This window comes from Rhinopithecus roxellana, chromosome 13 (assembly GCF_007565055.1).
Source record: "Rhinopithecus roxellana isolate Shanxi Qingling chromosome 13, ASM756505v1, whole genome shotgun sequence".
Lineage (NCBI taxonomy): Eukaryota > Metazoa > Chordata > Mammalia > Primates > Cercopithecidae > Rhinopithecus > Rhinopithecus roxellana.
The window spans coordinates 94,253,303-94,278,916 of record NC_044561.1 but is presented as its reverse complement, the minus strand read 5'-3'; the positions used below and the strand labels follow the sequence as shown (position 1 = coordinate 94,278,916).

The following is a 25,614-nucleotide window of genomic DNA, read 5'->3' as shown; positions in this document are numbered from 1 at the left end:
TATATATATATATACACACACACCATTTTACCTTTCCGAATTCTGAAATATTTCAGACTTCAAGAGTGTTTAGTAAGGCATCAAGATGTGTACCTAAGATTTAAAGGAAGTTTTATAAAGGAGAAAGTCATCTCTATTACGGTCAAGCATTAAAGTTCTTGTATACAGATGTCTCGAGGGGCAACTAAGGTTCAGATATTGCTAGTGCATTAATCAGGAATGAGTTCTGTGAACAACAAAGCATTTGAACACGTAACTTCTTTGTTGTCCCTTGTAACAAGATCAGAGGTAGGCAGTCCAGAGCTGGTTCAAGAGCTAAGTGATTCCCTCAGGGACCCAGATTCTGTCCATATTTATTCTCTAGCATCCTTAGCTGATAAGCCTTCACCCTGATGCTCATTGCCTCATGGTTGCAAGATACATCCTGTACCCCCAATGTCACATGCACACTCCCAGCAGAAAGAAAATAGGAAAGCAGGGAGAATTGTCTCTCTTACAGAAGTAGAAGCTTACCCCTGTAAATCTCAACATTCCTCTTGTCGGCTAAACAAGGTTACAAGGCTACTCTTAATTGTAAGGAAGACTCAGGAAGCAAGTATTTTTAGTTGGATTCATTTTCATCACCCTGTAAAATCAGGAGAAAGGATGTTGGGTGGGCAAGTTGCACACCATCTGCTGAGGCATCTGTTCTTGTTTGGTGGCTGTTATATTTCATTACAGATATTTAATATCATATCGTCTTCTCCCCTGGGGAACATAGCTTTTTAAGTATCCCCAGTGTTAGCAGCTTGTTTTCCATCTGAGTTGGAAAATTAAATAACATTATTCACATTTTTATGTAAATGTTGTATAATGTGCATATATAATGACTTGAGAATGGTTTTCTTCAGAAATACATTTTCCTATTTTCCTGAGGATTTTAGTTTTGGAGGACTTTGTTTACATGTGACTCTAGTATGCTAAGTAGCAATGCTTGAGGGAAGAGTGAAGTTGACATAAATGGAAGGCAACTTGCACATTGAGCTTTGTGGGCAAGTGATCTTCTCATGGAGGATGATTCCATCTAAGAGCAAGATTTTATGAACTCAGAATCTTAAGAAGAAACAGTTACTGAGTAACTTTCTTAAAATATAGATCTGATGTAGGTATGAGAGAAGAGCAATTAAATAGGCACACAGAGATCATTTTAGTTCTTAACTTGAATATCTTGGGATACTTCCTTTACCCCTAGAGGTAGTGTTTATTCTCTTTCTGGAAACAGGGCATGTAACTTGCTCTTTCTTTGGTGTAGACTACCATAATAAGAAAGGATGGAGGTAACTGCATGATTTTAATTGTGTCTTTTTGCTTTAGTAGAATGTCCTAAAATGGCACAAGTGGGAATAGTATGAAAATAAATACATTCATTTATTGGTTAAGTTTTAAATGTGAGTGAAATTTTCTTCAACTAATTATAATACTAAATTATTTCTAGAATCTGTTTCAATGTAGCCATATAATTATGTAGAACCATAACCCTTTATTGTCCAGGTAAATCTTGACCCTGAAATAATGTACAATAGACCCTCATCTGCTATAATTTTGAAAACTGCAGTAAGAAAGCCAAATTTTAGTCCAAATGTTTCATGGTTCTTTGGACTTCCAAGATGACAGGCTTATCAACTATTCCTGACTTGGCCAGAAATAGAAGGATCCTCATTTCGATGGGCAGAAGTGAAGAAGCCACATATTTGGACCAAGATACCTTCCTTTTGACTTCCAGATCTTTCATTAACAGGACTGAACAAACCAGAATCAAAGTTTTGGGAAAAGTAGATAGCTAAAAGATAAATATTAACATGAACAAATTTACCAACTGATTGAGAAGAAGCAAATTAGAGAAGAGATGGAACTTTAAAATAATTTTAAATTTTATCAGGGAGTTTTGGCCAGACTCCTAAGGAAAAGGAGGAGTTCAAGAGCAAGAAGGGATTCTTGGAAATTAATTCTGACTGTTGACTTTTAAAAACAGTATATTAGCTGAAAGAATAGATGCAGAACTTTTCTAGAAAACAGAACAAAGAACTAGGAGTTGGAAAAAAAAAAATTAGTGAAAGTGGAGACATTAGAGAATCATTCCATGTGGTCCTACATCATTAGAGAATCATTCCATGTGGTCCTACACCTTCTAATAGAGGGGGGAAAACGTGGGGGAAATAATTAAAGATACGCAAACAATTTTTTTTTTTAAATTTAGCATTGTATCATCATCTCCCCTGGGCAACATGTCTTTTAAAGTATCTCTAGTGTTAGCAGCTTGTTTTCCATCTGAGTTGGAAAATTAAATAACATTATTCACATTTTTATGTAAATGTTATATAATATGCATGTATAATCACTTGATAAGTCATAAGAAAAAGTATGAGTGGATCAGTAACTAAACACATTTTCATGATATTTCAGAATGCCAAGGAAAAGGAGAGGATGTTAAAAGAGTCCAGAAATGGGAGTGGGGTGGAAAGTTGACCACAAAGATAATTTCTAGGCCAGGCATGGTGGCTCATGCCTATAATCTCAGCACTTTGTGAGGCCAAGGTGGGTGCATCATGAGGTCAGGAGTTCAAGACCATCCTGGCCAACATGGTGAAACCCCGTCTTTACTAAAAATACAAAAATTAGCTGGGTATGGTGGCATGTGCCTGTAGACCCAGCTACTCAGGAGGCCGAGGCAGGAGAATCGCTTGAACCTGGGAGGTGGAGGTTGCAGTGAGCCAAGATCCCTCCACTGCCCTCTAGCCTGGGCGACAGAGTTAGACTTCATCTCAAAAAGAAAAAAGATAATTTTTAGAGGGCAAGAGAATGACTTCATGGTTTGGAGGTAAAATTATTCTGAACCTGCAATTTTGTTCTCAGACATACTGCACATTTACCAGGAAGTTAAAAAATAAACACATTTTCAGACAAGTAAGAACTACATTATTTGATCACCTCAGATCATTTCTAAAAGAATTAATGCAGTGTAAGCTCAATAAAACAAAAGAAGGAAATACGGGTTTTGAGACCAGGTGGAGAAACTAGACCAAGGAATGCAATTAAAAAAAAAAAAAAAATCTCAGACAATAGTTATTTGGCAAATCTTTTAAAACAGAACAAAAAGTTGGCAAAATTACAATAGGATTTTTGGGGTACTCGGAAATCCTAAGAGCAAATGACATTTCCGTAACAGGAAGTATGATGAAATGGAATGGTCTCAGTGAGTGGATGTAGTTTATGCTATTTAAGAGGGCCCTCTTCTTCTCAGTTTTTCTTTGTTAATGTTTTTTGAGCAGCACAGCTTTAGTGATAATATTGCATAGCTTTCTCTCTGCATTTATACTTACCACTTGTTTCTGCAGAGAACAATTATGTAATTTTCATATTGTAAATGTTATTCATTCAACTTTAAAAATGTGTAAAAAATAGTACAGAACATGATATCACCTTGACAATGTAAAAGTAATAATTACTGGAGAAAGGTTGGGAAGTAGAAAGGGGAAAAGAAATGAAGAGAAATACAGGGACCCTAATCTGTTATTTTACAGAGAGAGGAGATAAGAGAAACTCAAGTTTGGTGAATTAAGAAAGAGAGGTTTAAATACAAGGCTCAAAAAGCCAATTAAAAAACAAAATATTGAAATAAAACTGGCAGAGATGGAGAGAAGGAGGGAATGGCATACTATGGAGTTAAATGATAATTTCTCAGTAAACAAATCAAGAAATAGAGGTTTGAGCATATTGTCTAAAGATACACTCTTCAACCCAGCATCCCAACCATGTATGGTTACTGAGCCACTGAAAGGCAGTTAGTCCAACTTGAGATGTGCTGTAAGTATAAAATATATACCCAACTTTTGAAGACTTAGTATGAAAAAAAGAATGTAGAATACTTCAATAATTTTTATATTGATTATATGAATTGATAATATTTTGAATGTATTTGGTTAAGTAACATATTTAATTTATTAATATTAATTTTACCATTTAAAATTGTTCTTTATGTTACTACTAGAAAATGTGAAATCACAAATGTGACTCACACTATACTTTAACTGAACAGTCCCTGAATTAGAGATTTGGAAGTACATTTGAAGAATGGAAATTAGAAATGATTTATGTATTCATACCACTCCAGAAGTAGACCAGGAAAGGAAGAGTTTTTATGTTATATTTTATATGTTTTAGAAAATTTTTGTACTAAACATTGAGCAGTTTCAAAGGGCTATTTGTAAAGTCTATGAAAGGCATAAGGAATACTATGACAACAAACACCCTTAGTCACCACCCAGTTTAAGAAAAAATAAATAAAATACTATAGACTTTGAATGCATTTCCTCTTTCTACTTCAGGCTACTGGACTCTTTTGATTTTCTTTTTTTTAATAAAAATAGTTATTTTCTTTTTGTAAAAAGTTTCTAATTGAAGGATATTTTGTGTAGTTTTTGGGGGGGGGGTTGTTGGATAATTTGTCAGTATTAAATTTTAGAATGTGTGTGCCATTTGATTCAGTGGTTCCCTTTGAGAAATGTATTCTGTATGTTTTGAAAAATGCAAACTGCAAAAAAATATATAGAGTGACATCATGTTAATTTTTAAAAGCATGTATGTTTATATATTTGGGTAATTATAGATCTACATATACATGTGTATGCTGACATTCATATAGACATTTACATGATATTTTTGTGTATATACATGAGATTATGCACATATAATAACTAGGACTAGTGCTTATCTCTCAGAAGTCTTATTGGATGGGCAGAGGAGGGAACATCATATTCTTGTTTTATAAATTTTCAGAGAGAGAGATGATCATAGAATTATGATTTGATTTACTTAGATATGTTCATTTTCTGTATTTTTCAAGTAAAAATTCTTTAATGAAATAACATACATGTTGAAATATGTTCTAGCAACTGGGACTATCTTAGAACAGAATACATTGCCTTAGAAGGTAAGAAGCAATATGTTTACAAATGAGAAAGAGGCTAAGTTGCATGAAAGTATTAAAGCCATTATTTTTCTTCTCTTCCTCCCTAAGTATATCAGTACAAGAAGCAAGTGTTACCACTTTCAAAGCAATCCTAAAATTGATTCTTTATCCCATCCTTTCAGTCTAAGACACTTTTAAAGAAACCACCAGTCTTCTTCCAGTGTGCTTCATTTTCTAACACAGTATAAGAAGCATGTGAGCAGATCACATTAATGTAATGATGTGTGCTTCCAGCAGGACAATCAAAGCAGAGGGGACGCATGAATCTCTTTTTGTTTTAACTTTGCTGAGTGTAGACCATGTATACTTTTTGGTAATGTTTACTTCTTCTCTAATCATATATGTGCATGTGCATTGAAAAGATTTTAGGAAACTCAAATTACAAATTAAATACTTATAGTAATCGTGTCATCCAGATATAAACACTAATAATACTTTGTTGTATTTATTTCTAGAATATCTAGACATATACATATAACCATTTTTAAAACTTAGGAATATGCTGTGCATGTGATTGTTTTTCTCATAGAATATTGTGAGTGCTTTTTCATGGCATTGAATGTTCTTCATAAGCATTAGTTTTAATGACTCTGAATTATATCATTTTAGAGAAATCAATTAAAAATATTATAAGAGTTTAAATTGGGAATGAATATATCTTTGTGGTGAGCACTGAACATACTTTTTCTTTTACTTGACTTTGAGTATGTAATTGATTTCATAAGTAAAAAGATAATGAAACGCTTACCTTGTCATAATGAATAGTGACTTCCTAAGCTGTTAATGTTAGGTGAATGGAAGTCTTCCCCTGTGGATATGGAAGACATATCCAAGGACACATTGTTAATGAGAACAGACTGGCTATGTACTTCGATACTCTCCAATAAGTGAAAAAACAGAAACTTCATTAATGCAAAATGACATGGAGCTATACCCTTGCATTTTAAGACAAGGATGAATCTATATTCTGTCCTTGTCTCAAGGAGGCAGAAGGTTGCAGATTCCTTTTTGCTGTGTTGTTTACCTTTAATGACTCATTCGGCATAAACCAGCATTATCAAGGTGAATTCCACCTGAGTCAAGTCTAATACATGTCATACAAGACAGGATAAGGTGATCATTCTGGAAAGTGGGAATTTGGAATTGTGTCTTCTATTGTCAGTTGAATGAATGGGATAGGCTGAGTTGGAGGAGGAATGATTCTTTTGGGATATGGGGACCCAAGAACTAGTGCCATCTGAGAACCATTAACTTTTTTTAAAAAGTGGAAGATCAGAGACATTCACAAGGACTGTAATAAGAAAGAGTATGATAGGTCAATATGAGAAAATAGACGAGGTAGTCAGGTGAGTGGGTGAGTGAGCGAGTGAGTGAGTGAGAGAGAGAAGAGGGCAGAATTTATAAAGAGCATAGCTCCCACCTCCTGGATGCCTTCTGCAGGCCAGCCACTTGTCTCCCATGGGATGGGAAGGGAGTCACCTGTAAAAGGAGGAGCATGGAAGATGAGGCAGAATTTCTTTTCTCTTGGCATGTAAGGATGATGAGACTGAAGGAGTAGGAAGGAAGGAAGTAGCTTGAGGTAAACAGAGTTTTAATAATAGAGGGGTTTGAAGAGTTGACACTGTCTGGCATTCCATGAGGAAACGAAGACCTCTTGTAAATAACTTGCAGGAGGTTACATGGTTTTTCACAGGAAGCTCCAGGAAGCTGCCTGGTACTGTTGGATATGGACATGAACTATTTATTCCTCTAAGATCCTGACATCTGAGACAAAGCCAGGATGTTTTATACAACTTCTGGACTAGATGTGTTCTCTGATGAAAAGTGAAACTGCATCCTCTTTGCACTGGAATTTGCAGGCACTCTCTCAAGCTACTTTAAGTGAGAAAAAGGGGAATGTATTGAAAGAACACAAGGCTGTGTCCAGGAATCTCAGAGTAAGCAGGGGAGGATCTAAAAATATGAACTGGAAAGCTTTAAAGAATCCAGGCAGTGATTGATTTGCAGTGGCTCTCTTATCTCTGATCTTTCAGTGCTGTTTTTCTCTGCCCCTGTTTCTCTGTATACATGAGGTTGGGTCACTGTCCTAGATATTTACATGCCTTGTTCAGGCAGCTCTTAACTAGCATCCCTGAAGTTCAGTCCCAAATTCTCAAGAGAGGAAGAAGCTGATTGGCTCACGTACTAAGCTTTGAGCACATGTCCCTCCTTGGTCCAGTCAGCACTGGCCAGGGGCAAGATCCCAGCACAAATATGGGTGCCATGGATAGCCTGGTGGATAGGGGTCAGATAATACTTGTCAAAGAAGGAAATTGTGGGCTGGAGTTCTCTAAAATTGACCACTATCTAAAATTGACCACTACCCTATGAGATCTTAGCAGGTCTGGGACAGGTGACATGATCTTTCACCATCACTGTCTTTTCTTTTCTACCAAGAAGAAAATCTAGTCCCTTGCTGTTGAAAGTATGGCCCACAGACCAGCAGCTTTAGCATCACCTGGGAGCTTGTTAGAAATGCAGACTCTCAGACCCTTCGCCAGGCCTATTGTGTTAGAGTATCAAGATACCCTGATAATTGTAGGGCACTGACTTTTGAGAAATGCTAATTAGATGGAGGAGAGAATTAGGAACCAACACAGATCAGGGCTGCTGAGATGGCTTCTTCCACAGGTACATATCTCCTTTTATCTGGCAGCTAATTTGTTGTGGCCAAGCTTCAGCTAAGAGCTATCCCCTGCCCTCACTAAGCCCTTATTTAAGATGTTTCTGCTAGAAACCTGAGTTCAGGATGAGCTGGAGAGAGCTGCCTGTGCTCAAGAGAAAGATAGTTTTTGTGTCCATCTTATTCTGTGTTGGCACCAGAGAAGTTATCAGTGAGGTGAAAAAAGGAAAGACAAAAGCAATAAAGGTGCTCAAATCATGTCCAAAAGGCAAGTATCAGCAAGTTCACTTTTAATTAGTTATTACCTTGAGGTTACTTATATTAAATCATTATACTGCATCTGTTTTCACTTCTGCCTCTGAAAGTTTTTTGAAGTCTTTAAAAAGGTATCTTTTCATAAAGCCTAAGCTCTTTGTGGGCTGTGTTTTGATTGAGGAAAAATTACTAGATAATTCTGTATTACGTCTATTCAGAATACAGATTCCCTCAAGAAACTCACCAGGTAGAACATCTTTGGCAGCAATTCAGAAATCCATGCCATTAATTTTTCGGACTTTGATGTCCAAAAAGATAAATTCCTGACACACTACCTTGCAGGAACTCTGTTTTCCTTCATGTTCTCTTTTATACTCCCTAAAAGGCCCTGGGAACTAATGTGTGTCCTACAATCTGCCATTATTATTAAATCAATCTGCTTATTTGCAGGAACACTTTAATTATTTAGTAACCTGTTTGGAAAATCCATATAAATTATTTTCTTATAAAAATCCTTACTTTGTAATAGAAGTGATCAGATGGAAATAACAAGAATTTCTAATTCCGTGGGCAATCAGGTGGCCTCTCTCAATGGTACCCTTCTGATGTGAATTCAGAACTTTCATCAGTGTGTATGTTGTTGGAGTAGAAATGTATAGTTTCACTGGATCATGTTGGAATTGTTGAAGCCAGTTGCTCTAATACATTTGATTTTTTTGTGACTAAATTTCTATTTTGAAAGTTTCATTTTGTCTGGAAATTTAATGTCCTTTTCTTGAATAGGCATGTGGAAGTATTTGGAAATCTTTGAAGTACTGTTTCTCAACCTGATCTGCATATTGAAATCACCTGGGGAGCTTTGACAGCTACTGATGCCTAGGACCCATCTCCAGAGATTCCAAAGTCATTGCTCTGGGTGCAGGATTTTTAATCCCTTCCCTCCCCTGAGATTCTAATGTGCAGCCAATGTCAAGAGACATCATCTTGTCGACCTGTTTACCAAACAGGTATGGATGTGGGTAGATAGGCTCGTCAAAATGCATTTTCCCAGATGCTATCCCAAGACAACAAATTCATTAGCTTTGGGGCAACTCCAAGAATCTATTTAAGCAAGTCCAAGCCCCATTGTGATTTTGATAGAGGAGGCCCTCGCACCACATTTAGAAACTCTTTCTTGGAGATTGTTTCTAAAAAGATAATGACTGGTACCAAAATATGTTCAGTGTTGTAGTATTAGGGACCATCAGTGAGTGATTGAGGTGTACTTGAAAAAGATGACAAGGCTGGGTGTGGTGGCTCATGTCTGCAATCCCAGTACTTTGGGAGCTCAAGGCAGATGGATCACTTGAGGTCAGGAGTTCGAGACCAGCCTAGGTAACATGGCAAAACCCCATCTCTACTAAAAATACAAAAATTAGTTGGGCATGGTGGCACACGACTGTAATCCCAGCTACTTGGGAGGCTGAGACACGAGAATCACTTGAACCCAGGAGGTGAAGGTTGCGGTGAGCCGAGATTGTGACACTGCACTATAGCCTGGGCAAGAGAACAAGACTCTGCCTCAAAAAAAAAAAAAAAAAAAAGAAAAAAAGTGACCGGCAGTTATGTGGTATAGGGGCAAGACTCCTGGGGTCACAACGACAGAATAGAGTTCTGATTCCCACAGTGCTTCCGTTACCAGTTCCTTGGCTCTGGGTATGACACTTAATCTTTCTGGTGCTGAATCCCTTCAACTCCAAAAATAGGGCTTGGAAAATATTAATCTCAGGTCCTCTGAAGCTCCCATACTGGATTATTCGATGATGGTAAAAATTTTCTGTTAGTACAAATTCTTACAGAAACTTCTAGCAGTGCTGTTGATGGATGCCCTGCCACAATGGATCAAAAAGCATAGTGCCTGGGCAAGCGGCAGCATGGCCACATTGTTAGAAATGCAGATTCTCAGGCCCCACCACAGATTTACTGAAGAAACATCTTTGGGAGTGGGCCCTAGCTGTTTCACCAGCCCTTCAAGAGATGTCGATGCATGCTTAAATTTGAGGAGCACGCCTCTAAAAATAGTACTTGGAAAAAAGAAAGATGAGAAGTATTCTTTTTACCTATGGTGAAGAGAAATCATTTGCTAAACATGTAAATGTTTAACACTGTTTAGAAAGAAATATGTTAGCAAGCAGCTTCAAGTGGAAGGGTAACTGTTAAGAGAAATACTGAACTCTACAGCCTTGCTGTATAACATGTGGTCTTCTGATGGGTCAACATTGCTATCTCTGGAGAACTGCAGAATCTCTGTCTCTGCCCCAGATCTACTGAATGAGAATCTGCATTTTTTGTTGTTTTTTGTTTGCTTGCTGTTTGTTTTTTTGTTTGTTTGTTTGTTTGTTTAAAAAGTTCACTTGGTAATTCTTTTGCAGTCTGAGAAGCATTGTTCTAGATAAAGATGTTAAGACCATAATGTCAGCTTTCCCTTACTTTCGTAATACGTACCTATCAGTAAACTGTCCCACCTCACAGGTCTGAAATCAAATCCAGTAAAACATTTTTGACCCTGTAAGTTGGATCTACACCTATATCAATTTAATAGTAGCTGTTGTTTTCATTGTGTTTTACCTGTTTGGGGCTTTTATGCCTTTTTAAAAAACATTTCTTATGGAAAAAAATTGCTTAATATTCTTGCTTTCTTTTTCCTTTTTTTCCTCTTCTGAAAGCTACCATTTCATTCTGACTCCTTATAGTACTTGAACATTTTTAAATTATTTTTTTCTAGTGTCCGACCACTTTTCTAAAATGGAGGCTGGGTAGAATATTGAGAGTTTGTTCTATGGGTTTGGTTTTATCTTGATTCATTGCTACATTTCTATATTTGTGTGGATCTCAATAAAATTATAAATTACAAGATTAATGTTACAAATTATAAACTAAGCTAACATTAAACTGCAAAACGTATGGGAAAGAATCCTTAAGGATCTGCAGCAGAACCTTCTAAACTAACGAAGAAGAACTAGCCTTGTTCAGTGGTACCTTAGGATAGAGATAGGCAACCTGAGATTTCACAAATAGAACAGAGCAAGTTTATGATAAAATGGATGGAAATGGAGCACGCCATACTACGTGTATATTCTTATGAAGCAACTTTAAAAAATAACTCTTTTAATCATTTGTTCCCTCCAAAACTTAGGTACTCTCTCTAGTAGCAGTTCCTAGGTAGTAGGAAATTTACTGGCTTCAAATTATGAGAAGAAAACAACAATGTTAAAGTGCCTTTCATTAAATAGGTGCCAAACAGGACATTTCCTCAATCATTTTGTCAACTAGGACATTATATCAACTTGTAACTTAAATCATCTTTATGACTTATCTATAAGCTACATTTGCTCTAGGTGCCTTCACTATGTTTGCTATGATTTCGGGAATCAAGAAAAATTCCTAAACGTAGGAATCTTAGAAAACACTGGCCTTACATGGTTAATTACTTATTTTGTTTTCTTCTGTGGTTATTCCATATCTATTTTTCTGTTTAGAATTAGAAATTAGTCAAAGTTTTTAAAAGAATTATTATTTGTAATAAAGATATATCATAAAAGGGCAATTTTTATTTGATTTTTAAGGTTATTTTTCTCTCTAGAAAATCAGTTCTTGACCTTTTTGGGGCATTAAAACTCATCTGAAAATCTCATGAAAGCTGAAGAACCCATGCTTAGATACATGAAAATATGCAGAAAAATATACATTTTAGGCTGAAGATTAACCTCGGTGTCAGTGCTATAAATTGCATATTTGTTCCCTCCTAAATTTATGTTGAAACTTAATCTCCAATGTGGCAGTATTCAGAGGTGAGGCTTTTAAGATGTGATTGGTTCACGATGACCCTGCCCTCATGATAGATTAATTTGTTCATGGATTAATGGAGTAATGGGTTAGCATGGGAGTGGGTCTGTGGCTTTATAAGAAGAGTAGGAGACACCTGACCATGTTAGCACACCTCCCTGAGGTGGCACAGGGCATCACATGGCAAGGGGGCTGAGTGTGCTAACATAGTTAGGTGTCTCTTTCTCTCACCTCTATAGAGAGTCTCCACCAGCAAGAAGGCTCTCACCAGATGCAGCTACCTGACTTGGGACTTCTTCATCTCCATAACTGTAAGACATAAATTCCTTTTCTTTATAAACCCAATTTCAGGTATTCTATTATAAGCAACAGAAAAGGGACTAAGGCAATCAATTAATTCAGTAAAGACTTTTCTGATGACAAAAACAAATGAACCAACTAGCAAAATTAACTAATATGTTCACCCTAGGAGTTTTAAGTGAGACAAAGGTAACTTCTTGGTTCTCCTTGAACCCATGGCTGGGTCTAGGGTCTCTGATCATACTTGGTTTCTTTCTGTTTCTCTGCCATGTCTTCTGCTGTGTTTGGTTTCACGTTTCAGTCATTGACAGCTTCAGGCTGATATACCATTGTTCCAAACATAACAGAATGAAGACTCTAATTTCAAAGTATCTCAAATAAATCTCAGAACTGAGCTTGTGAATCTTGATGGCTTATATCTGGGTATTCTGTCCATTCCTGAACCAAGATTATTCCATCTCCAGCTGTGGTAGGTCATAGCTCAGGTCACAGTCTTTCACTTTTAGAGTCAGTTTCACAGGAACCTCAGGAACTGACAGCAGGAAAAGGAAGGATTTCTTGATGAACATCAGTGCCCTCTTATCTATATAAGGGGGATGATGTTAAGGGGGAAAGACTATCAACATCCACCGCAGAAGCAGAAATGCTGTTAAGAGACAAAGACTGTCAGCATCCACCACCTTGAGCAACCACTGATTTAGAGGTAAAGAAACTATATAATTAGCCCAGGCCAACTCTTTTTTTTAATTTTCATAATGCCCAGACTACATACATGTCTTCATCACTTCTTTAATATAAAATTTCTGTGCACCTAATGAGAAGTTATTTTTAGCTCCACATCCATGACCTTATCCTCATTGTTGCATTTGTCCTCTGAAACTTGTCATCACATACCTTGCCCAAAATGCACTGCTTTAGCCATTGAGCAAGGTGGGTAAGCACATTGAATTTGCTATCATCCTCCTTAAAGGTGTAACAGTGCAGGTAGCTCAGTCACATGGGATCAAAGAAATGAGGCTTATTCCTAATACTTTAGGAATACTTGTGAAGCCTCATGGGAAGTTTTTCTTTAAACAAGTCTACAGCACTTATTTTAGGCTTAACTAATCTGATTAGTTATTAACAGAAAAGGAAAGATATATTTACAGTCCACAGATATGCAAACATTTAGTCAGTGAGTATAGGTTTTATGTTCTGTCTTCATTTATCAATGATGAGAGTGACCTTGGTTATGACCTCCCACAGCTAAGGATGGAATGCTTTTGGTTCAGGAAGGGAGAAGATGCCAAGACCTGACCAATTAGGATTAACAAGCTCAATTCTGAGACTTTATTTGAAGTACATTGGAAGTGGAGTCTTTCTTCTGCTAGGGTTAATACTACTGGCATATTAGCCTGGAGCTGTCAACCATAAGAGATAATGTGTTCAACTATAGTTGTCATCATTCTAACACAGTGAGCAAGGACTGAGTGCTACTGAAAAATCCAGTAAACAGAAAGTTGTTTCACTTTGGCTATGTTTTGCTGGATTTAAATTGAACATTTCTGAAACTTCTGAATAATTCTGTCATAGAAAGATCCATGACAGGGAACATTTTATAAATAAACTACTCTTATATCAACAGAGATCAAGGCAAAGAAAAGAAACCACTCTAGGTATTTCACACAGAAAAGATTTAATACAGGGGATTGGGTGCTTAGAAAATGGCCTGAAACTCTGGTGAATGATGAGGAATGTTGTAGCCATCACTGGACATTTAAGTTCAGGAGCACACACACTGTTGCTATTGCTGCTGTAATTTCCTCTAAAACCCGTATCTTTCAAATTATGATTGCCGGGGGCAGTAGCAGCAGGAAGATGGCCACTGCCCTTTAAATATTTAAGTGCTTCTAACTGGTGGAACTCACATACACAGGAGTCTTGGAAATTTAATGTTTAACCTTCTGGCCTCCCTAACCAAGGAAGGGTGGTATGGCAGTATACAGAGACAATCCACAGTATATACTATAGTATTAAAAAAAAGAGTTCCCCTGGGATTTTATTAATGAAGTTCCTTTTTTATTCAAGAGAAACTACCTGTCTATGACAGCTTAAAATAATATTAAGCGTCACTAAGTGGAGAATTACATTTTTTCCTTTTTATTTATTTTAAAAGGTACAAACAGTAAAATTCATACCTTTTGATATATGAGATTTGACAAATTCATTGAATCATGTTATCACTGTCATAATAGGATACAGAACAGTATCTTCACTCCAAAAAATTCTTGTCTGTTGTTCATCTGTATTCAGCTCTCTTCCCATCCATACCTCCTGGTAACCAGGGATCTATTATCCATCACTACTAGCTTTGCCTTTTCCAGAATGTCATGGAAAGGGAATCATACAACGTATATTGAATGTGACATTTGTAGAATGCATTTGAGCTTCATCTATGTTGTTGCTTGCATAGATAACCCATTTCTTTTTATTGCTGATTAGTATTCTATTGTATGTATGTACCATTCATGACTTGTATTTTGAAAGAATCACATATTTCCTTTTATTCAAACTCTCCATGTATTTTTGTAAAATGAAACTTCAAATGAAATGTTCTTTATTGATGATTAATCAGGTTATGTAGTTTAATTATGATTCCTGGGTAGGATCAAGAAAATTAGACAAATCTCAAGAAATTTCCATTCTAATATATAGGTCAAGTATGCTACCTAGAATGTACCAAGTGCCCATTTATGCCACCTCAATGAGTTTTCTGAAAGAAACAAATATTTTTTAGATGAATTATTTGTTGATTTCCATACTATCGTGGAAAGATCAGTGAAGGCCACCCATATTTTCATTTGAAAAGATGGACGCATTTTTGGCCCTATTCTCAGAGAGCCTTTCCTCCAGACAAATTTCAGCATATTTTGATGACTCATTGTAGAAATTGGTTTATTATTTGCAGCAGGAGAAAGCATTGCTAGCCAACAGCTGAGAAAAAGAAAAGGTTACAACATTCAGTTTTAGGTTTCTAAAGGCCTTATTGGGCAGAATGTAATTTCCAGCTGTGGATTCATCCAGCCTTTGAGGACTTATCCCCTGCCTCTTTTCTGAAGGGTTCTGTGATTGTTCATTACCTCAAGTTGTCCATTTTACATCTTATTTAAAAGCAGGACCCTGACAGTGCTAAACCTTCTCAGGCTCAATTGAACTGTCAGAGGTAAAGAAACCAAGAAGTTTGCTTGTGTTTAGTCTACCCCAGACATTCTGCACATTATGTTCATTATCTCACAACTTTATCTGGTAGGTAGTAGTATTATCAACATTTAACAGTTAAGGAAGCTGAAATTGAAAGAAGTTAGTTACCATTCCCAGGATTCATATAGCTCATTCAAGAACTTTCGAACCCAGGACTCTCTAGTAACAAAGTTTATGTTTACAACCATTTCGCATTTTAATTTTTTTGTCATCTAGAAGACATTGACGTTGTCATTACCATTTTTATACATGAATTATGTGCATCTATAATTAAGATGACAACTGCTTATCCAGACTACCTATCCCTGTAAAAAAATGTTTCCGAACATTGCTAGGTGTGAGTAATTAATACATCCTGCATAAAATGTTTTGTGGACCAATGAGATGGCTTATTAGAAACATTTAGCTTCTTCCAAGGAGGGTTGCCAAAATGGCAAATGTAGTGCAATTCTTTATAACACTTGTACCTGGAGTCAGAAGTCACATGTAGCATTCAGACTAACTATATCAGTTGGGGCTTTTAGGGTTGTGCTTTTTGGATTTTACAGGGATGTGATTTGACCTTTGATTAAGAAAGCATTATGGGGCTGGGTGTGGTGACTCACACCTATAATCTCAGCACTTTGGAAGGCTGAGGAGGGAGGATCGCTTGAGCCCAGGAGTTCAGGACCAGCCTGGGCAACATAGCAAGATCCTATGTCTACCAAAAAAACCACAACAAAATTGGCTGGGCGTGGTGGCATGCACCTAGTAGTCCCAGCTACTTGGGAGGCTGAGGTAGGAAGATCACTTGAGCCTGGTAAGTCAAGGTTACAGTGAACTATGAACACACCACTGTACTCCAGCCTGGACAACAGAATAAAACCCTGCCCCCCACCTAAAAAAAAGAAGAGAGAAAGAAAATATCAGGGTACCATGATTATGAAGGTATAACAATTTCTTAATACAGAACTTTGTTGCTGTTGCAATGAGGTTCTGCTGTATCACTTGAAAATAATTTGATGAAACTAAATCAGATCAGGGCCTTGTACCTAAAACATTACACATGCTTTAGTAGTCATAAAATATGTTCTGCTAATGAGGATGCTGACTGGCAATCAGAAGTCTAAGATGCAGCATTACTGACATTTTACATGCTCTCATGGTTACCACCATAGCTGCAGGTCTCCAACCTAGACTATCAAGGGTCTGTGTCTCAACCCCTATTTCCTCTCCTCCCCTTGTTCCTCCTCCACCCTAAATTCAATGCAAGCCTGGACAACATGGCTTGAGCACTTTCTAAGTATATTTTATTTTGGCAAGTCATATATTTACTCAGTTCTTTTGTGCAAAGCAAATAAGCTACTAGAGCTCTCCCCTTGGAGCCATTAATCAAATTGTTTTTGAGTTTTTCTGCTCCCCAGGGTGGGGAAGTGTGACACATTTCTTAGTGAGCATACCCTTCAAATGAAAAGATGGTCTTGGGTGATAGCAAACAAGGTCAGTTTGTTCTTTGGTCTAATGAAAAGGCTCTCCCAGTTTGTTCACTGTTACTAGTGAACTTGACTTACCTTGTGAGCTTCTGGTTACAGGGATTTTTTTTTTTTTTTTTTCATTTCATTTTACCTACCTTGGTACCTAGCAGTGTTGGATACGTCGAAGGTACTTTCTATATTTTGTTTTTGGAAAATACTTTAAAGTTACACAGGAGAAAATATATCCATGTAATTCCGAGGAGGCTGGATTCCCTTCAGGAGTGGGGGCATTATTGGTTTTAATCCTCAGTATATACATATCAGAAAATAAACAATGAGTTGAATGTTTGACATTGGTCAAGTACCATGCAGGAAGGATAATCATAGACCTGCTTTTGCAAAGCATACAATCAAGGGTAAAAGACTTACAATGTGAGAATAGAATGATGTCACTACCACTTTTATCATTACTCTTGCCTAGTATGTATCGAGCAATAATGAAACGTCAGACCTTCCTCTGAGTCATTTCAATATTAACATCTTTAATTCTCAAAACAGGGCTCTTGAAGTAAGCCCTGTGATTATTCCCATTTTACAAATGAGAAAACTGAAATGCAGAGAGGTTATACTTGCTGAAGATCACACAGTTATGAAAGGCATGCCTGCTATTTTAATTTGGGCAGTCTGACTCCAGAGCCCATGTTTGTATGTACTGGTCAGATGGAAGAAGCAGGGGATCCCAAATGAGCCCCTCACCCAAAGCTATGGGTTAGAGAAGGGTCCCAGAGTCAGTGACATCTGTGCTAACTCATGAATGATGGGTAGGTATTTGCCAAATGAAGGAGGAGGAAGAGGAGGGTGTTATGTTCTGTTTGGATGATAATACAGAACTGGTTATTGTGGTTGCAGTGTGTGTGTGTGTGGTGTCTGTTTGGAGCAGATGATACAGATGCTCGAGCCATAGTATGTACGTCTTTGTTAAGCCATGTTATTACTAAATGTGGGTTTTTATCTTGTGTATTGTTGTGAGCCACTGAAGGGCTTTAATCAGGTAACATGATAAAACTTACATTTTTAGAAAAGTTAGTTGGGCTTCTGTGTAGAGAATGAAAGAAAGAACAGGAGGAAGACTGCCGGCAGGATATTAACTAGGAAGCTTTGCAGCAGCCCAGGAAAGGACGGATTAATACAAAACCCAGAGTCAGGGTAAGACGGGGCAGATGCCAGAGAGATCCAGGGAGTAGAATCCAGAAGGACTTCGTAACTCGTTGGCTGGATAGGAGAGAAGAATTAGATGGAAGAGTCACATTTAGAGTATTTTAAAGAAAAAAATTGAATTCTACAGTTCCTGCTCCAGGCCAGTTTTTCATTGTTCTTACAGTTTATTTTTCTTTAGAAAGGAAAAGGCACATTAAATGTTAACGAAACAGATGTACCTGATTTTTTATGGACTCCTGGTCCACTTGACTTTCCTTTCTAATGCTATAGTTTCTTGAGTTTACACTACTTGTGGTGGCAAATGCTTTCAGTAAAATTTCTTATATGTCATCTCTTAAAAATTGCAATATTTATCCCTTTAAGTTGCCATAAAAAAGAGAGTGCAATGAAGGATGAGAGAAATTATGCTCGTCTTCAGTATCTTAACGGGCACCATACTCCTTAGGTATTAAGACTGAACATGACTTTTATCCCCCAAATTATCAGATTCTGACCCTGTTTTATTTGCACATGTAAACACATGTTTGGGAACAGCAAAGTTATTTCCATCAGCCTTGGACAATGCATTTTTGTAATGACAAATTCTATCCTTAAACATCCCCCATAGGGTTAAAGAGAAAAATACCTTTTGTCCTAGGAAAACTATGCCTTGTGCTTTGCCTCTACTCTTTGTTTTTGATAGGGGCACCTGAGCCTCAGAAACTGTTTCTCTTGAGAATTTCTATCTGCTGGTAGGTTTTCTCTGTGGTTCTAGAGAGCAGATAAAGATACAAGTATCCCTTGTTATCTGACAGTCTTGCTTTTTCTGTACAGTACAGGTTTTCAAGTGGTAAAATTCCTACCTTATTTAAATTTTTTAAAATCTATACTAATTATTTGGCCTCTTTCCTCTTTGTCCCTTTTAGTTTTGTAATTGTCATTCGAGTGTAAGAAAAATATAACCATGCTTAAGATACTTGAAAAAATCTTTCCAATTCGGAACTCTTTGAATGTAATGGAGACTCTTTAGAATTTTACCATATTGTAGGAAATACTGTTTCAACCACCACATGAACAATGACTTATGACATTTCTTATTGTATTCTTCCATTTTCGTGCTGCTGATAAAGACATACCCAAGTCTGGGAAGAAAAGGAGGTTTAATTTGACTTATAGTTCCACATGGATGGGGAGGTCTCACAATCATGGAGGAGGGTACAAGGCACTTCTTACATGGAAGCAGCAAGAGAGAATGAGGAAGAAGCAAAAGCGTAAACCCCCGATAAACCCATCAGATCTTGCAAGACTTATTCAGTATCACGAGAATAGCACAGGAAAGACTGACCCCCCATGATTCAGTTACCTCCCACTGGGTCCCTCCCACAATATGTGGGAATTCTGGGAAATACAATTCAAGTTGATATTTGGGTGGGGACACAGCCAAACCATATCATTTATGAAACAGCATTACCTGGTGGGAGGAAACAAGTGGCATATTATCAAATGGGACCCTATGATTGCCCAAGGTCACGTGGCTGTTAAATGGTAGAGCCAGAACTCCAGCCGTGTTCTGTGCCATTCCCAGGCCCTGCTCTTTCTTCCTATCGTACCACACATGTCATTTCTGCCTCTAGCTCACGGCCACAGTCTAGTTTTTTGATAAGAAGCAATTCCAGAAATGAAGATTCAAATTCCAACTAATTCTGTTCTACTCAAAATATGGCCCATGGACCAGCAGCATTGAGACCACCAGGGAGCTGGTGATGGCTGCTTGTTTATGGAGTGCTTATTTTGTCCAAGTAAGGTGCCAACTCCATTACATGCATTATCTCATGACCGTCTCAAAAGATGTGCAATGATATGATCCTTCTTTTTCCACAGAGGACAAAATTAAGCATAGGAAACTTATTGACCATACTTGTCCAGTGCTGTACAAGGAAAGGTTGGAGGTGAATTTCGACCTAGTTGTTCTGATTTCAGAGCTTATACTTTTAATTATACACTGCAGTTTAGGATGCATGTGGGACTGTTTCAAGGGAGAGCACAGTAGGGAGTGGGAAGGTGAGGAGGAAAGGAAATGGATGGCAAATGTGTCACCTAGGTAGGCTAGCTGCTGTAACAAAGAGGACCACAAATATGTAGTGGCTTGAAAATATTTATCTTTGCTTATCTAACAATACTGGGCAGGTGAAGGGGTTGATGGGACTGCCACATGTTTTTGTTTATTTAGGAATCCAGGCTGATGAGAGCTCTGTCATTTTTAGCATGTAGCTTCCAAGTTCACCCTGGAGTCGATGTAGTTAGAAGGACCAAATCACCAAGAGGAAGGGATGTTCCTGGGAGGATTTTATGGAACATGCCCAGATGCGATACAACTACTTCCAATCACATTTCATAAGCCAGGATTCAGGTGTGCGGGCCTGAGAAGAGGAGTCTGGTGTGAGTCTCAGATGGTGAGGAATACCTGGATTTTACTGAGTTTTCAGGAAATATTAGGTCACAAGCCACTATTAGAATCAAGCCTCTGGGTACATTTTTATATGTTTTATTCTCCATGCTTTGTGAGAGAGGGGTTATTTATTTCATTTTACAAAGCAACAAGTTGAGATCCAGGGATTTGTCCAAGGTCACGTGGCTGTTAAATGGTAGAGCCAGAACTCCAGCCTTGTTCTGTGCCATTTCTAGGCCCTGCTCTTTCTTCCCACCATACCACACTTGTCATTCCTGCCTCTAGCTCATGGCTGCAGGCTAGTCCTTTGATAAGAAGCAATTCCAGAAATGAAGATTCAAATCCCAGCTATTCTGCTCTACTCAAAATATGGCCCATGGTCCAGCAGCATTGAGATCACCCGGGAGCTTGTTAGAAACCTGCAGTTTCATACTTGGGAGGCTGAGGTGGGAGGATCGCTTGAACCCAGTTTCAGGCTGCAGTGAGTGAGGATTGTACCACCGCACTCCAGCCTAGGCGACAGAGCAAGATCTTGTCTCTAAAAGGAAAAGAAAAAGAAATAGAAATGTGCAATTTCTGTCCCTACCCCAGAAGTGCTGAATCAGACTGATTATTTTAGCGGGGCCCCCAGGTAACCTGGATGCACAGTAAAGTCTGGGAAGCCCTGGACCAGGTTCCTGGAAGCCAGCTTCTCCACCTGCTGCCTCTATGTGACTGTCATCTTCCTTACATGTGGGAGAAGTGGATTCACTGCATGTTAGCTACAGGGTCTAGCCACTGGAGTAAAATTTCAGCCTTTTTAAAGAGTAAACATGTTTAACCTAGAAAGGACTACTTAGCAACATAATATTGAAAGGCTGCTCAGCCCTTTTTTTTTTTGAAAAGCATGAGCTGTTTCCATAGATAAGCCAAACAGGCCTGAGCAAAACAGAGGAAAAGAGAGCTTTGCTGTTTTGATTTGTGGATGATGATTTGATTTTCTAAAAAGAGCAGGTTTGTTTCTTTCCCTGAGAATGTAAGAATACTGAGTTCTTAGCCTCAGCCCATGCAGTTTTCCTGCTTTGGCACATGCGTAGGGCAAAGCCAGATTAAAGATGCACAGTATCAAGCCATCTGACCTCCAATGCCAGATTTCCTGCAGTAGTCTAATTACCAGTTTATCAGCTGTTAACCTTGCACCACAATTACAAAAGGGCAACTGCTGGTTAGAGTCTTAATAGTTGATGAGTGTCAGGGAGGGTCTTCCTTCTGGTGAGAACAGTATCCTTGTGAGTCTCATGATGATAATATGGTTTAGAGCTCAGTCACTGGAAGGGAAGAGAGAAGGGGCATAATGACTGAGGAGACCCAAGTACTGTGACAGAAGGCCATAGACAGCTTTCCTATCTAGGAGGAATTCAGCCTGAAACCCATAGCTCAAGGAGCACATAGACTAGGCACTCTTGTTTTGAAACAATAAAATAAAACTGTTTTTTGAAAGTTTTGGTCACTTGATTATTTTGCCCCGTGTCTGTGATTTCCCTTAGAATAAACAAATTAGGAATAGTACCTCGGTTTTAGTTATAAGACCATGTACAGCCACAACAACATTGCCTTAGAAGGTAACTTTATGCTATTTTTGTTCAATGAAATCTCACAAGCCACCCAGAGTGAATGTTTTCCTGTTGCTTTCTTAGAGATATGAACATAGAGAACAGAAGCTTGCTTAAGTTCAGAGCAAACAGAATTCCAGTTGCACGGGCTCTCCCAGTTACAGCTGTGTTTATCAATACTTGGTGGATAGGGGAGAGGTGACTTGTGAACTGCAAGACTTTAATACATGTCAGTAACTTTCTACTACAAATTGAAATGCTCTGTAAATCAGGAAAGAGTTTGCCATTTTTATGCTGCTGTATTTCATGGCAGTCTAACTGGAAAAGAATTAGTATTGATGTTCTATTGGCAAGGTTTCCAGACCAGATGTGATTTATAAGAACAGCATTGCATGTAAGAGTGTACATTGCTTAGACAGGACATCCAGGAACTGAGTTAATCTACACTTTCAGGTACTTCTGCTCAAGAGAAGCACAGAAAATATCTTTACAAAGTTCCAAAATTAAATTTTAGAAAATGGTTTAAACAAAAACGTTTGCTTATTAATTTACCCATGGTTACTCCAGCGAGCTCTCTCATGACAACTCATGGCATGCTTTACTAGAAGCTGGGCCCTATGCATAAGTTTCATCTGATATTATCCTAAAAAGGACTCTTCAGGTAGATATCATAACCTTCAGCTTACAGTTTGAGGGAGCTGCATTGGATCTCACAAGGAGCAGATATGAGTGCTGGGCTTCCAGGGTCCTGGAAACTAGCAATCACTGTGAGTACCTGATGGCAGCCGACACATAGAATGGACATGGTCCACACGGGCCATGACTAGGTTAGGTTGTCTCACTCACATAATGCCTGTTCATTCACTCATTCGTTTCTCTTCACTTGTTTAACAAGTGTGCATTGAGAACTTACCATGTTCCAAGGAACACAAAAATGAAAGATTCACAGGTCCTGCCCTCATGGAGCTCCCCACTGAGCTTTTTTGTTTTTTGTTTTTAAATAAAAACTTTACTGTATTTCCTTTCTTGGGTGGTTACATCTGGTAAGACAGATATGTTGTATGTTGGATGGCCTCAGTTAAGCAAGATGCTTTATAAAACTGTGGGAAAAATTTGGAGTATGTTATTTGGTTAAAGAATAGGAAGATTTCTAAGGACAGATTACAAGGTTAAACCTAAAATTAAACGGTTTGCCTGCCAATGTATTCCTTTTTGTGTATTCCTTTATCTATGAGTTCATTGAATGCTTCCTATGTGCAAGGTATTATGCAGAGTGTAAAAGTTGAATTCAGTTTCTCATGCAGCTGAAGCTTCTTTCAGACTTAGACATGAGCTTGAAATAATTACTGTGCTAGATAGAAATGTTCATTGCCTTGGGTAAAGGAAGAGAGAATTAGAGAAAACTTCAAGGGGGAAGTGACATTTGAGCCAGACATCAAAGGACAGACAGGATTGGAAGATGGGGAGATAGGTGGGAATAGAAGATTCATTTTAGGCAGAGAGAACAGTAGGGAAAGTAGAAGAGTGACTAGCAGGAAGTTGAGCTGAAATTTGATATATGAAAGGTATTTTAGAGGTATCAATAATTGACTTATTTACAAAGAGTTCATCATCATTTTGATCTCCCTTAAAGATTATTTTTTAAATCCAAGTAAGATATTTTAAAAATTAGAACATGCATAAAAGTTGAAAAAGGAAAAAAATGCTGACCTTCACCCCAATGAAACCACTGGCTAAGGTTTGAATATTTTCCTTCAAGTCTTTTGTGTTTTGTTTCTGTGCCTGTTTTTGAGCAGTCGAAATAATATATTGCATTCTACCTTTTCATTTAAAATAATACTACCAGCACCTACCCATGTTATGAAAAGCTCTTTGGAATTGTCACATTTAATGGCCTTGTACTGTTTTGCCGTTTGGCTTTGTGATAGTTGACTTTACCCCACCCTATTGCTGGAGTTTAGGGTGTTTCATGTTTTCCATTGCTATGAACAGACTGGCTCTTGGCCAGCCAACTCCTTTTGTATTTCACAAATGGTAAAGCCAAGGCACTTGTAATAAGTCAAGATGGGGACTGACTTGTTCAGTTGCTGGAAGCCAAAAGACTCTTGCATAAAAAGCAGCCTTCTGACTAGAAGAGGGGCTGTGGGATTTCTAGGAATAAAGATTAATAAACTACTTAGGTCATATTCCCCGAGAAGTTTAATCTGAGTGGGCCACTGACCTTCTGGCCTCTGAAAGGAGATCCATTGAATTTCGAAGCCCTTTGGTACTCCTCCCATTTCCTGCGGAATTTTGATTGTGGGTAAAGGTTCAAAACACTGGTTCTTCACATTGGATTTCCAAGTTGGGAAGAGAAGGCAGGAAGACCTATCAAAGGACAAAGATATTGTGTTCTCCACTTCAATCTGAAAGATGGAATGGCAGGGAAGAAGGGAAGGGAAGAAAAGGAGGTGGGTGTCTCTGTCCTAATTTCACTGGGTTTCTCATCCCCTGTTAGTTGAAGTTACCAAACAGGAAAGCATTCTCCTTAGGAAGAAAAATGGTAAGAAAACTAATGCTTGCCTTGCTTGGATTTTCAGTGTTGCCAGACACCTATGTTTGTGACTTACTGATTGTGTACTGTGGACCTAGCCTGCTTTGCATCAGCTGTTCTTGTCTTTGGTCGCATCTTTTCTTTGTGAAATTTCACTCTATGAGGAAACACTGAATTGGAGGGAGATACGGTCCTTACTGAGCATGCTGAAGTAAATCCAGCTATTAAATCCAGCGTAAATCCCAGTAGAAGGTAATGTATCAGAAATGTGGTTCTGTATGCTGAACATGTGTTCATAATAACAGTGCCTGGAGTCATATTTGTATTATAGTTCAGCAAAGGAAGGAGACAGGAAGGAGACTCTTAGCTTAGGGCAAAGAAACATCTGCTCAAAAAAAAAAAAGAGGTATACCACATTTTATGTAATAAATGCTGTTTTGAAAGTTTCTCTGGAATTAGTTTCCCATATTAAATCATGCTTCAAACTTTCTTAGGAACTTCACTTTTTCAAAGAGCTTTTCTATTAAATTTTTGAGAGAGAGCAGAATTTCTTGACAGTTACGTATACTAACCCGGTGATGAGGCTACCTTATTCAAATATTGGCTTCACCATTCAGTAGCTTTGTGACTTTGGAAAGTGATTTAATTGCTTGAGGGCTTAATTTCCCCTATCTGCAAAACAGACACAATAATAGCACCATCACATAAAGTCTCTGTACAGATTCGATGTGAAAGAACATTTTAGAATGCAGTGTTAGAAGTCGTTTAATCATTTTAAAATGTTACTATTAATAATCTGTTAATTAGCAAGTGATATTATGCATCTAAAATAAAATTTTGGAACAATATTTTTCTTACTGCAAGCCAGGTCTGTAGGCTAGGCATATTAAAATATTTAAAATAAGTCATTGTATATTAGGTTAAAACGATGGAATGAAAACACTCCAGATTAGGAGAGTTTCAAAGTAATTCAACTGAACTGTAAAGCAAAATACATATAAAAACACAATTGTATTCTAAAATGTTTTACTCTTAGGTTTATCATGTAACATTTTATTACCTAAAACTGCTAACACATGTAGGTTTTATATTTAAAATG

At 37.8% G+C, this 25,614-nt stretch overlaps 1 protein-coding gene across 15 annotated transcripts in view; it reads left to right on the top strand.

Moving 5' to 3' along the window:
* Positions 1-25,614, top strand: part of PLCB4 (phospholipase C beta 4) — a 442,280-nt gene that overhangs the window by 190,360 nt on the left and 226,306 nt on the right. For 5 of the 15 annotated variants that reach the window (XM_030915446.1, XM_010355280.2, XM_010355284.2 and 2 more), the window contains exon 1: positions 24,318-24,432. The exons of 9 other annotated variants lie outside the window; for them this stretch is intronic. In XM_030915446.1, the coding sequence (XP_030771306.1) occupies positions 24,400-24,432 (33 nt within the window). In that variant the 5' untranslated portion in view covers positions 24,318-24,399. Of the gene's footprint in view, positions 1-24,317; positions 24,433-24,561; positions 24,768-25,614 lie in introns of those variants that run through there. One more of the 15 variants, XM_030915443.1, reaches the window with a different exon arrangement.